Source organism: Mauremys reevesii, linkage group 8 (genome assembly GCF_016161935.1).
Source record: "Mauremys reevesii isolate NIE-2019 linkage group 8, ASM1616193v1, whole genome shotgun sequence".
In the NCBI taxonomy this organism is placed as follows: Eukaryota; Metazoa; Chordata; order Testudines; family Geoemydidae; genus Mauremys; species Mauremys reevesii.
The window spans coordinates 31,808,813-31,821,548 of NC_052630.1; the positions used below are offsets into that span (position 1 = coordinate 31,808,813).

At 46.7% G+C, this 12,736-nt stretch overlaps 1 protein-coding gene across 1 annotated transcript; it reads left to right on the forward strand.

The window, feature by feature from the left end:
• Window positions 1-1,756: 1,756 nt before the first annotated feature.
• Window positions 1,757-8,033, forward strand: TLX3 (T cell leukemia homeobox 3). The gene is made up of 3 exons (XM_039485647.1): window positions 1,757-2,339; window positions 3,567-3,810; window positions 6,604-8,033. The coding sequence occupies exons 1-3, from the start codon at window positions 1,925-1,927 to the stop codon at window positions 6,812-6,814; spliced, it is 870 nt and encodes a 289-aa protein (XP_039341581.1). The 5' UTR covers window positions 1,757-1,924; the 3' UTR covers window positions 6,815-8,033.
• Window positions 8,034-12,736: the final 4,703 nt, after the last annotated feature.

A 12,736-nucleotide genomic window follows, 5' to 3' on the forward strand; every position in this document is an offset into this window, starting at 1 on the left:
GCTCTACATATTAGGATTATGAGATGTGGGGAAATCCTCCAACCTTGTCACTGAGCAAAATTGATCAATTAGGATATAATTTAGGAAACAAATATTGGAGGGTTGTTTTTTTTGTTTCGTTGGTGGGTTTGTTTAAAAAAGGACACAACCCTGCTTTTAATTTATTTTCCTTTTTTGCGCCTCCCCATTCTTCAGCATTTCAGTGCAATAAGTCCGATAACTCCACAGGTCTGTTTGCATTTACTGCTGCCATTTAAATTATTCAGTGTGTTGCGGTAATTGAATCCTAAGCTTTAAAAACTAATAAACTCTCTCCTTGTCGCTGCTTTCTGAAATCACAACATCAGCCCTAACAGGTGCTGATCAAATACTATTACATTCTATTAAAAGGAAAATTCTATTCCCTGTTTTCATTTCCCTTTATAAAAGGGAAACTAAGTAAATGCATTTGAACGTTATTTAATTTTTAACGCCTTTAGTCCAATTTGGACGTTAGGGAGCGTCTACAAACTCACTTAACAGTCGTATACGGCAATAAGTTTGTTGACGTAAATTAATCTAAAACGGAGTCTCTGTGTATTTTACATTGTTCCCCCTCCCACGCGCGTTTAATTGTATCTCCAAGAGAGGCAGCAAATATTGGGCCGGCCGGACAAACAGAAAGAAATAGGCTATTGACAACTAAAAGAATTATGTTTGGAATTTGTCAAAACACAAACATAGGGGGAAAGCCGGAGGCCCTATAGTAATTAACTAGTTGCAGTGTAAACACACACAAAATACAGTTGATAGACAGGGAGAAATGTTAGTTCCTGAATTGGATTCCCCTCCCCTCCAGAGGTACATTTAAACTAAATTCACAGTTTGCAAAAATCCGTTTCAAACCAAGATTCCTAGGGGCTGTGTTTCTCCTCTGACCCGCGCTCACCCGTGGGGTTTGCAATCTACACGAACCCAAGTTCAGGTCTGAGATCTCTCTCTCTCTTTCCAACGGGTAAGCGCAGTTCCAAAAAGGCAGCGTTCTATGGGCATATGTTTAATGACTCCACATAAGGAATCCACGGGGGATAAAATAGGGCGAGCACGTCCCTTTCCTTCAGATAAATCGCAACGGGGTCCCTGAAGCGGTGCTTAATATACTGAGAATTAAAAAGCACCAAACAGAAAAAACGTGGGAGAAAAAAGGACCAAACTCTGGGCTTCAAAACCCAGGAACCTATTCTTTCCCCCCTTTGCATTTTTTTAAATAGCTCAGGTTCTACTAGCACCATAACTAGAGCCGATGAGCAGGTAAACATCCAGCAAAACTCTTCTCTGCGTCTCAGTAAGGTGTTTACACGCTGCATAATATTTCTAAACAGAAACAATAGGAAAGAGTTACATTCCATTCTAAATGAATCCGCCGAGGGGGAGAGGCTGTTTTGTCATTCCATCCTGGAATTCTGTACAACTAGCATGTTAGGTAATAAACAAGGGGGGAGGGGAATGTCTCGTAATTGCAAAGCTTTGTTAAATTTCAAATCGCTAATTTCTAAGGACAACAATCGCAGATGCTATTGTAATATCCGCCACACATTAGCTTAGCTAATAAATTTGACCTATTGTTCGTTTGTTAAAATGATGTCACCTTGGAACAGTCCCTAAGCTCCTATTTCAATGAATTAGGCCTTTATTGAAATCCGGGAGCCAATGGGAGGAGAGAGGCTTGTTTATTGCGTCCAATGGCAGCTGCAGGACAGAAATTAGAAGCAGAAACTCAAGGTTTGGTTCAAAAAAGATGACACAGAGCCTGTCGGGCTGGACCACTCTTGGCAAAGTTTCAGTCTGACATACACCAGGACCTACATGGATCTACTGTAAAGGAAAGCGAGCGTTTTATAGGGGAATTCATACAGTTTTGAGCCAATATTTCTATTCACCAAGGATGGATCAGCCAACGAACACACAGACCCAGCATCAACACGAACCCATCAGCTTTGGAATTGATCAGATTTTAAATAGTTCTGATCAGGAAAACTCTTCCCAGCCTGCCCCCAGAGGATCAGACAACACAAATTACCTGGGAAGCCCTGTGAGCAGAACAAGTGCCCCTTATCCTTCCCTTCCAGCTTCCTTCCCTGGCATCGGGGCGCCTTTTGAAGACTCTGGATCTTACAGTGTGAATCTGAGCTTGGCTCCAGCTGGAGTGATCAGGGTGCCAGCTCACAGACCCATCCCTGGGGCTGTGCCACCTCCAATTTCTAGTGCCATCCCAGCTATGCCAGCTGTCCCCAGCCTTGGCAGCCTCAACTTCCCTTGGATGGAGAGCAGCAGGAGATTCGTAAAGGACAGATTCACAGGTAAGGGCTGATTTTTAACACGACCCCGAGAGTCTCGTTTTACCAAGAAGTTTTCTGCTACAATCAAACTGCACTAAAACAGCATAAAAATGTGTCTGGGTTTTACCTTCCAGGTTATTAGAGCCCCCACATCCGTTACTGCACCTGGCGCAGAAAAAGAAAAGCTTTTAAAAATAGTGGGTTAGCTTCTTTGGGGCGAGGGGAGGAAGCATTACCTTGAACCCACTAATTAAGAGAAATAAATGTTCGTTACAGTTTTTGTGCCCACTGTAAGGATTGCATACCCCGCCCTAACTGACTGACAACCTTGTGTGGATTGTGTGGCCATCGGATGCAGTAAGGCCAGACAAAACACGGGAACTGCGCGTTAGTTATTCCCGTATCACTGCTGGGAGAACAGACATTGCAGCCGGTTCTGGGTCGCCCTGAAATTTCCATTCAGAAAATCTAATTGCCCATCTCTCGTTTTTAATCACAATCAAAGAGGGGTGGAAATGGAGTGGAGGAACTCCAGTAATCCCCATCCATAATCCGATTAGACAGTGTGTCCTGAAGAATCTAAACCCTGAATGATAAAGAACGGCGATTAGCATTTAAATGGGTGTCAATAAAGAGGATTCGATTTTAAAGAGAGAGAGAGAGAGAGAGAAGTGGGGAAACTGAGCGCCAGATACAGAATATAATCCGCAGCAAATGCTCTGAACATTGCACATTGCAGGTTGGCTACTGTATCTGTGGAGGATGAAGTGTTGGGGAGGGGGGATACATAAAGTGTAATACTTACAGCAGAGCATTGGCAAGGATCTCCCCTCCCCCTGGAGAAATTCTAGTTTTGTTTTGGGGAAAGAGGAGAGAAAAGAGGAAAACTCCGACATTAAAATGAAGAGGGGTGTGCTCCATACCCCTGGGGATGGGAAGCCCCTGCAGCCCCTTCCCTCCCCGTCCCCTTAATACAATAAGAACCCAAATCCTGGTTCCTCCCGTGTCCTGGGAGCTCTGCTCTCCCTGCCCAGGGCTAGGGCCGTCCCTGTGCCCTGCTCCTGGGCTGCCGATCCCAGCCAGGCCCTGTAGCCTGAGCAGGACTCCGGCTCTATGGCGATTGCTGGGAGGAAGCAGCCGGCCCTGCGCCCAGGTGCTGCGCGGGCTGCCGGCCTGGCCTGGGGGCAGAGGGCAGGACCGGCTGGGGGTGCTGGGCTCTCACTGCGGTTCTGTTTGTCCCCCGGGCAGCGGCGGCCGCGCTCACCCCCTTCACCGTCACCCGGCGGATCGGGCACCCCTACCAGAACCGCACCCCGCCCAAGCGCAAGAAGCCGCGCACCTCCTTCTCCCGGGTGCAGATCTGCGAGCTGGAGAAGCGCTTCCACCGGCAGAAGTACCTGGCCTCGGCCGAGAGGGCGGCGCTCGCCAAGTCCCTCAAGATGACGGACGCGCAGGTCAAGACCTGGTTCCAGAACAGGCGGACCAAGTGGCGGTGAGTCCGGGCCTAGCTGGGCGGGCCACTCCCGGGACCCCCTGACCTCCAGGGCCCCCTCCTCTGGGCTCCTGTTCCTGGCTCCCCCCGTGTAACTCCTGCCCCTTCTTACCTTTCCTATGGCCCCCTCCGCCCTGCCCCACCTGCCCGCTCCCAATTACCCCCCTCTCCCCTCCCACCTCCCCCTGTGCCTGCTCCCATCTCCCCAGTCCCTGGCTGCCCCTCTCTCCCTCCCCCCTTTCCTGCCCGCCTCATTTCCATGGAGGGCAGCAGGGTTTCTTTCTCCTACTCCTGGCCCCGCTCCCGACCCAGCCCCGGTTCTGCTCGGTGTAACTCTGCCCGTTTGCTCCTTTGCAAAGCGAAAGCTCCATCTTGCCCGCAGTAGCTGCCAGGGCCCGGGCGGGTCTTGTTCCGGGGAAGCGGGCAGACCCTTAAAAGCTAAGCGAGGGGTAAAAATGGGCCCAGGCGAGGTGTGTCTCCACTTTTGTGCCAAGCCGCCTGGCAAAGGCAGACATCAAAGCTGGTAGATCTGCAGGCAGGGAGAAGCGCCGTCACCTCTACACCTGCTAAAAGGGTGAACTTAGTTTAGCATTAGGCGCAGGGAAAGACATTGCATCAAGAAAGGATATTTTGCTGTTCAACTTCGCCCCAAAACCGATTTAATACCGAGGAAACCAGCTGGTCTGAATTGTAGAAATTGCCGGGCCTCCCTGGCGCGGCGGATTTAGAGTCGGGCTGTTTTAAACAATGCGACATTTCGCTAAACCAAACCATTAGCCCGTCCCTAAACGAAGTAAAGAGCGTTGTTCTTCGTCCTGTTATTAAGACTATATGAACGTAAACATCTAGAAAGTGGCTCCATACCCTGATTTTCCGTTTCTTTATATTAAAAACTGACGAATGTAATTCGTAGCAGGAAAATTATCTTTAAAAATGCCACTTGCTTTGTCCTGATTACAGAAGGACCAAGAAAAATGAGCTAAAATCTGTTTTGGTTTCCTTTTTTCCCCTCTCTCCAGGATGAAATATAGGTGAACAACCCTTTTAATTAAGATTTTAAACCAACAACATTTCACTCGAAATCTTCACTGCGGGAAAGTGGTTGTTTTAGATGATTTCATCAGAAAATATTAATGCACTTTTTATCCATTCGCGGCTGGTCTGAAAAATAGAAAATAGAACATTCAAGGCGATGGATTATGGTGCATCCTGTGTTTGCTAATTGGTTGTCTCCTTTATTTTCAACATGTAGAAAATATGGGATTTGATGTAATTATCTTCCATCTAAAATAACTTTCGGAAATACCCTGTGTCTGTAATTCGATTCCTCCAATAATCTTCCTCCAATAATCTTCACGCGCAATTCTATTGAAATATTATTTGGAAGAATATGTGTTAGTTTGCCGGGTTGTGTTCGGGATATTTTTAGCTGTTTAAAATGGAAATAAATTCCCAAAGTACAGCCCTTTCACTTGCACGTTAGTATGAATCATCCTGAATTAGAGCAATAAACAGCCACAATACGATCACTGCTATTAGTAGCTAATAATGTTACCTGCTATATATAATGCTTAGAAAATTATTGGCTTCTTATAACTGGGGTTCCGATATTTTTAAGCGATTGCGGTCGGATGTAAGGAAATTTCAAGCCTTTCAGCAATTATTGTAATTACCGAAGAGTATCGATAATAATGCCATAAACCCAGCGAGACGTTCAGACATATATATTAGTGGCACGAAAAAACCGTAATGAGCCAATTACCTTTGAAATGTCATCTCAACACTTTGCACACAAACCCAATAGACTGATAAATCCAGCAGGCACTGGGATGTCAGAATGGAGGGCACTAATGCTAATTTAGTAGTAGCATTAACTGAGGATTTTTCCCAGGGACAGAGGCTGCAGGGCCCTTTGTCCTGTCTCTGGGAGCACAGATACTGTGCTGGTTCTTTTGTCCTGGCTAACGCCATGTAAATCGGAGGTCCCCCTTCCGCAGCTGCATGGCAGATGTTAGAGCAACTTGTTGGAGACGCAGGCGTTAAGCGAGAAGAATCCGTCTCTGTATCTACATATGGGGTGTGTGAGAGAGACAAAGTGTGTATAAACTGAACAGACAAACAAAGGTTTGCTCTCTAATTACACAACCTCCAAAGTGCGTGTGGCCGGCACAGAGCCGAATCCCAGGCAGGATCCGGGTTGCGCTGCAGTTGGGTTGGGGGCAGGATCGGGAGAGGCCCAGGCTGCTGGGGCCAGCGGTCGGTCCCGTCCCGGGCAGGGCCCTGCGGCAGAAGCTGCAGTGCGCCCCAAACATCTCGCCGCAGCAGGAGGGAGGCCCCCTGTGGTTTGGGGCCGGCCGGGTGCTGCAGGGCTGGCACATGTGGGGAGGGGGGCTCGGCACCCCAGGCTGAGATGCGGGGAGGCGCTGCCAAGCGCCCGGCACCCTGTTTGGGGCTCTGCGTGAATAACCGGCTCTGTGTTTGCCCAATGCCGAATGAGCGCGTTTTGGTTTGATCCCTGCCTGGCTCTCAGGGCAGACCCACCCCCATCCCCAAGATCTGGGGAAGGGGGCTCAGAAAAGGGGGGCGGTGGACACCAAACACCCTTCCCAGGCAAAGAAATATCCCCTCCCAGGCCCCAGTGATTCAGACAGGGCGCCCAGGCCGGGCACCAGGACTCCTGTCCCCATGGTACCGGAGGCAGAGCCGAGTTGGGGAGGAACAAAGGCGTGTGGCAGCCAGGCAGGGGGGTGCCAGCTGCGGGCTCCTGAACTGATTTGTGTTGTGTGTGTTTAGGAGACAGACCGCAGAGGAAAGGGAAGCGGAGAGGCAACAGGCGAGCAGGCTGATGCTCCAACTGCAGCACGACGCTTTCCAGAAATCCTTGAACGATTCAATCCAGCCCGACCCCCTCTGTCTACACAACTCCTCGCTCTTTGCACTGCAGAACCTCCAGCCCTGGGAGGAGGAGAACTCCAAGATCCCACCTGTTACCTCGCTCGTGTAAAGACTTGGGGTCGGGGCGGGAGGACAGACAGACAGACAGACAGACAGCGCCTCCCCCACATCTCCCTGCATGACCCAAGCCGGGCACGAAGCAGAGTTTGGCGGACAGTTTGCTCCAGCGAAATGACTGGTCTCTACCCGGGGTGGGCCGAGGCCAGCTTCGGGCGGCGGGACCCCCACGCCGAACTGTTCCCAGTCCGCAGCCTCCCGCCCGCAGCAAGTGGTCTGCGAGATGGTGGCGTTAGAGCTAGATCGGTCTGCGGGATGTTTTGGTGAACGGGCTTCCCTTTTAAGCCGGGGGTCTTGGGCTTGTCAGACGGAAACTTGGACAAAGGGCTCCCGGAGAGATCGCTCGTGCCCCCCAAATCAGCCCCAGTGAACTTGCGGAGGGGATTAAACCTGAGTTTACAAACCCATGGAGAGTGTCTGCATCTGGAACGGGTGCATGAACTTTGCAAAGAGGGTTTGCTGGGTAGCCCTTGAAGGAAGACGGGATCTCATCTCTGGTGGCCAGACTGGGTGTCATTTCCCCGAAATGGGCTGGGGGAAATAATCTGGAAGCGAAAGCAATTGCCAGACCTATTACTAACGTCACCCCGTTTCTTCCCGGAGGGTGTGTAACGCTCGCAGGTTATTCTATAGCCCAGGACAAAATAATCACCAGAGTATTAGCATCCTGGAGAACTGGACGCTTTATCAGCTCCATTTGTAAATTCATATCGCTTAGGAAAGGGAAATGTCACTTTTCTTTGGTAAGAAGTGTTAAATAATTTAATTTATTTCTGCATTGAGATTTCGGGCACTGTTAATATGGATATATAATAACTGGATTATTTATTCCAAAATCGGAACATAAGTATTTATGTTGGCTGTGGAACAAAAGGCTATTTTCCCCCTATTTTTAGGAGAATCTAAAAATATATATCACTGAGCAGAGGAAACTAAATGGATCTTGTGACTCATTAGCTTAGGAAACCCTATTAAACTGAAAAGCAGTAGCGTCCATCTGTCCCAGGTGAAGTTAATGTCATCTGTAATTTATTCACCATAGTAATAAGGGCTCCTTTCAGGCAACGCACTCTTTATTTTGTCCTAACCTCCTTCTAAGCTTAGCACACAGAAAGCAGCACCTGAACCCGACATCTTTTGCCATCGACTCTAGAGAAAGCGCCTTATGTTTCATAATAAAGAAGATCTGGGGTTGACACCGACCATGTATAATACTTTGTACTTGCTGAGATCTGTAAATAAACGTTTTCTTTAAAAACGCCCCCTGTTGTGTGTGTGCTTCAAATTCCGGGTGGGAAGGGGAAGGCAGCCAGAGCCGAGTGCCTGATCTGGGGGAAGGGAGAGGGCTCGAAAACCCCGGCGCCACGTTCCTACCTCGGGGAGGGCAGAAGGATCAGCTCGGGAAGGACTGACTGAAAGCAGCTGCTCATACCTGGTCAGGAAGGGAAAACCCTGAGGGAGGTGGGCACGCACCACATGGACTTGAGCTGGAGATGATCTCTGGGCAGGATCTTGAGAGATCGAGCTGCTATAAATTATTTTAGTTAGTGGCCCTTATAATAGCAGACGCTACAAAGTGATGCTGCAAGAATGGCAGATGAGGAATTAATAAGCAAGTGATTCAAGTTCAATACGGAGAATGGGATTGGGTCCTGCTCTCAGAGAGCTCAGCTGCCAGTCTGAGTAGGAATGGGCCCGACAGACAGATAATGGTCACCAATTTGATTTATTAGGAGAATTAGTAAATAATTATATTTAAGTACTGGGCCTGTGAATATCACTGGTCAGGCACTGTGCACACATGAAAAAGAGATGAGGATTATATTTGTAGAAGTATTAGTAATTTAATGGTCAGTATTACTGAAGGATCTGGCACCTAAGGTGTGAATTTTGCAAGCTGTATTTAGCAGGCATGAGTGACACCAGCACAGGTAGTTTTCTGACTTTGTTTTTACCGAGGGATACAAAGCAGGGCTTTAGAAACCCTGCAGATATTCTAGGGGGATAGAAGCACATTGGTGCAGACATATGGATCAGCTATTTAAAATAAAACACTCTTGTGTCTTTTTAGTGCTTAAGAAATCATTTGAAACCTGCCTGCTTGCTATGCTGGGGTGTGATTCTGGGGCCTGCAGTATTTTTTTAATACTGAAAAATGACAAATGAAAAGAAATATGTCTGAAAGTGGGAAGTAGCTTCCTGGCATGAAGAGGCGCTGGTGCTATTACTCCCTATGTTACAGCATTTGGGGCCAAAGGGGCCCTCTGCAATGTCAATGGTAGTTTCTCATGCATGTTTGTAACCAGCTAGAGCTAGACCTTTTCAGGCTGAAAATGCATCTTTCATGCATAAAGATGTGCTAGGGTATTTTTTGCCTGTCCCCTGGAGCAGCCCTCCTTGAAAATCACTTCCTGGGAGCAAGAGGAGACCACCCCACATGCTGCTTAGGCGGTGGGTGGCTTTGCTCAGCCCCAAGGCATCCCTGTTTGGTGTACAGGGCCAGGGGGCATACTGGAAGTGGGGAAGAGGTGTGGCTTCCAAGGTGACTCATGGCTCATGCTGGAGATGCAGAGGGCCTGACTCCATACTCTTTGTGAGATAAACACCCATTGACTTGCAGGGGAGTAAGGGCTGCAGGATAGGGTCCTAAATGGCTGTATACTGTGGGTGTGATTTCATGGACTTCAGTGGGATCAGAGTTAGGCTGAGCCTGAGTGCTTTTGAAAGCCTACCCATCATCACTAACGTGACATACGCAGCCTGTCCCTGGGGCCCTAGGCAGACATCTCCCTCCGAAGTCCAAGCAGCTTCATTTCCTCTCTGACAGTTGGTGACCAGCCTTTACTAACTACTCAGAAAATGCCCATATTCCACAGCTGAAACAACCACCCAGCCAAGAATAAATGTAAACGACACCCCTCACGCATGTGCCATCCCTTAGTACCGGTGTCAGATCTGGGGAAGTTGATTGATCAAATCTGCACCTCATGCAGGAGCCATGGGCATATCCTCCGGCATGGGAAGTCCATCCATAACCGCCATGTAGGAAGGTGGGGCTTTTTCTACCTCTATACGTGCAGTGGAGTTAGTTTATTAGCATACACAGAGTTTTTCATAGGCACGGTAGCAAGCCCTAAGGTTTCTGTGCACTGCGGGGTTAGGCTCCTTTCCTAGATTTAGTTCTTGTAGCTAATTGATCATTATTATACATAGGGGGTGAATGTGCTAAGGTTTTCCATAATATATAGTATGGATGAGCAACTAAAATGGGTCTGTGACTTCTGAGGCTTGCAAAGAAAGCTCTTAAAAGCAAGGCGTTTAGATCGCTGCAAAAATCTCAGAGGTAACAAAAATGATCTCAGTCAGGTAAACTAATGGGCACCATTTAAAAAAAAGTTAACATTTGCCACTCTACAATAATTGCAGCACCACATTATCTCCTGTTCTAAGTACCGGAAGCTACCAGGGTTACCACAGCAACCTGGGGCAATGAGTGCAGTATTTTTAATGGCACACATTAGGAGAGGTTTATATACATATTCCATGGGGGAAAAAAACCCCCACACATTAAAAGAACATTGTTAAGGTTGTAAAGTCAAGCACTTCAAATGTGAAGGAATGCCATCATTAAAGTTACCTGTGCAACCTTAATCCTATCCCCTGCCAACATGAGAAGGACCCTTGTCCCAAGCAGCTCCTGGTGATAAACTGCATCTCCAATCACCTGCATTCTGTCCTTTACCCTGTCTCAGGCAAGAGCACATCCAATATCTCAAGCCTCTGAGCCTCTTTCAAACATATCCCAGTAAAACAAAATCAAATGGATCCTGCCACAATTATTTCCTTCTCCCCAAATCCTTCCTGTATATCAGGTAAAAGCAAGGATTGAAAATATCTAATGGTCCAATGGTCAAGGCAAGCAGCATTCAGTACTGGACCAGAGACAGTTTAGATGTGGAATATCTTGAAAACAACCAGGGTGAGAAATGCCTATTATAGCATCCTGGAAAGCTGGGAATTTCATTGTCTCCAGTGATGTGTACGGCTAGTCTCTAACCTGGCCTGTTTGTGAGATACCGGGTTGTAATCACAACTATCAAGTCAAAGAAAAGTTATCTTGGAACATTTTTAAAGATGTAAACAAGTTCTAATTTTTTGGCCTATACTCTGATGGTACCCCAAATCTCCTGGCTTTACAGGCAATGGGCCTGGAATATAAGAAAACTAATCCACGTTTAAAACAAAAATGTTAAACTCGGACACATTTCTAAAATAAGTTTGCTCTGAAATATGGCCTAAAGCAAAACACTACAGTGGTGTGTGAGGGTTAAAGAGTTTACTGACATCTGTTTGAGATGAACTGCATAATCTACATATGACTAAGCCACACATGAGTAAGGGAGTTCTCTCAAACTCCTGCCCAGGAAAAATGTATTCTGCCAGACACTATAATATATTCACGTCTCTGTATGTAGCAGTGTGCATTTCCCCAAGGATGTATATCAAATGTTTGTGTGTGTTTACACAAACAGGTATGCAAAAACATAAGCCTGTGTGGGTGCACGTGTTTATACCTGCACAGCATATGTGTATGGGGGCATCTGCAACCTTTTCCTCACAGAACAGGTGTACAGGGCCTGAAGAACCTACTCCAGCTTCCGGGCTGGAGCAAGTTCTGCCAAATGGTTCCATAGTCGCGCCCCAGTCTAGGAAGGAGAATCGCTGCCCCCAGCCCTCCCTGTATTTGCCAAGAGCATGGCTTGGCTACTCAAACAAGGAGCTAGTTTCTAAAACCAGACTCCCTTTGTACAGTGCGGCCAACTGCTACTGCATAGGCCTCTGCAGGGGTGGAAGGTTACAAAAACTACATTTTAGAAACCTCTAATAAACTAAACAAGTTTCCCCAGACATAAACAGATCACAGATTTAAGGCTGAATATCTTGTGACTTACCATGGTTAGAAACAAATGCTTTATTCTACTGTTAAGAGGGATTCCTGGTTTTTTAATGGTATAAGAGCTAATCTTTAGCCATTAGGGGTCTCAAGGTATTGGAGTTTAAACCTCTCACTGGCCGAGGACTGAATATTGCCCATCCTGGACCTTGGTTCAGTATCACTTTGAGGAAAATTACACATTTATTGCAGGGGGTGGGGGTGGGCTGGAGGGGAAGAAGAAAAAAGGAAATATTTATCTAGCATCTTTCTTTCTTTTTCTTGGACTGGTGGCTGTTTAAAGCTTATCCAGGGTTACGTCTATTAGCAATAGTCCCAGGGGATATGGTTGAGTAGGCAGAGTAAAGATAAGGTGGAGAGGCAGTCCAAGGTGCATGATAAATGCAGTTTAGCATATGATTCTGCAATATATCACATGGTTATCATCACAATACATGTAATACGTGTGTCTATATATATATATGAAAAACCCATATGTTTGTTGATTTAAATATACAAAAGTGAGAAAATGAAAAGTTTAATGTTCTTGGAGTAACAATTTTCCCACATGCCACACCTTGTATAGTCGATGCATATTTTAACCTTTAACAACATAAGTATTAATATATTAAGCTACAACATTCAAAACCAGCAATTATCTGCAATGTGACAAGATTAGCCTTATTCTTAAACTTCTAACTGTAAAGATACATTAACAGGCATTGTATTTTAATTTCCCTGCTCTTTTTTAAAAGCAGCCTTAAATCACGAGGTGTTAACTAGCAGAGCTTATTTGAAAATACTCAGATAACACACAGCAGGCTGAGTTATAATGCATAATAATACCTTGCTCTTATGTAGAACTTCTCATCAGACTGCGAAGCATTTTACAAAGGTTAGTATCATTACTTCCATTTGACAAGTGGGGAAATTGAGGAACGGAGAGCTGAGGTCTGACTTGCCCAAGGTCATGCAGCAGCA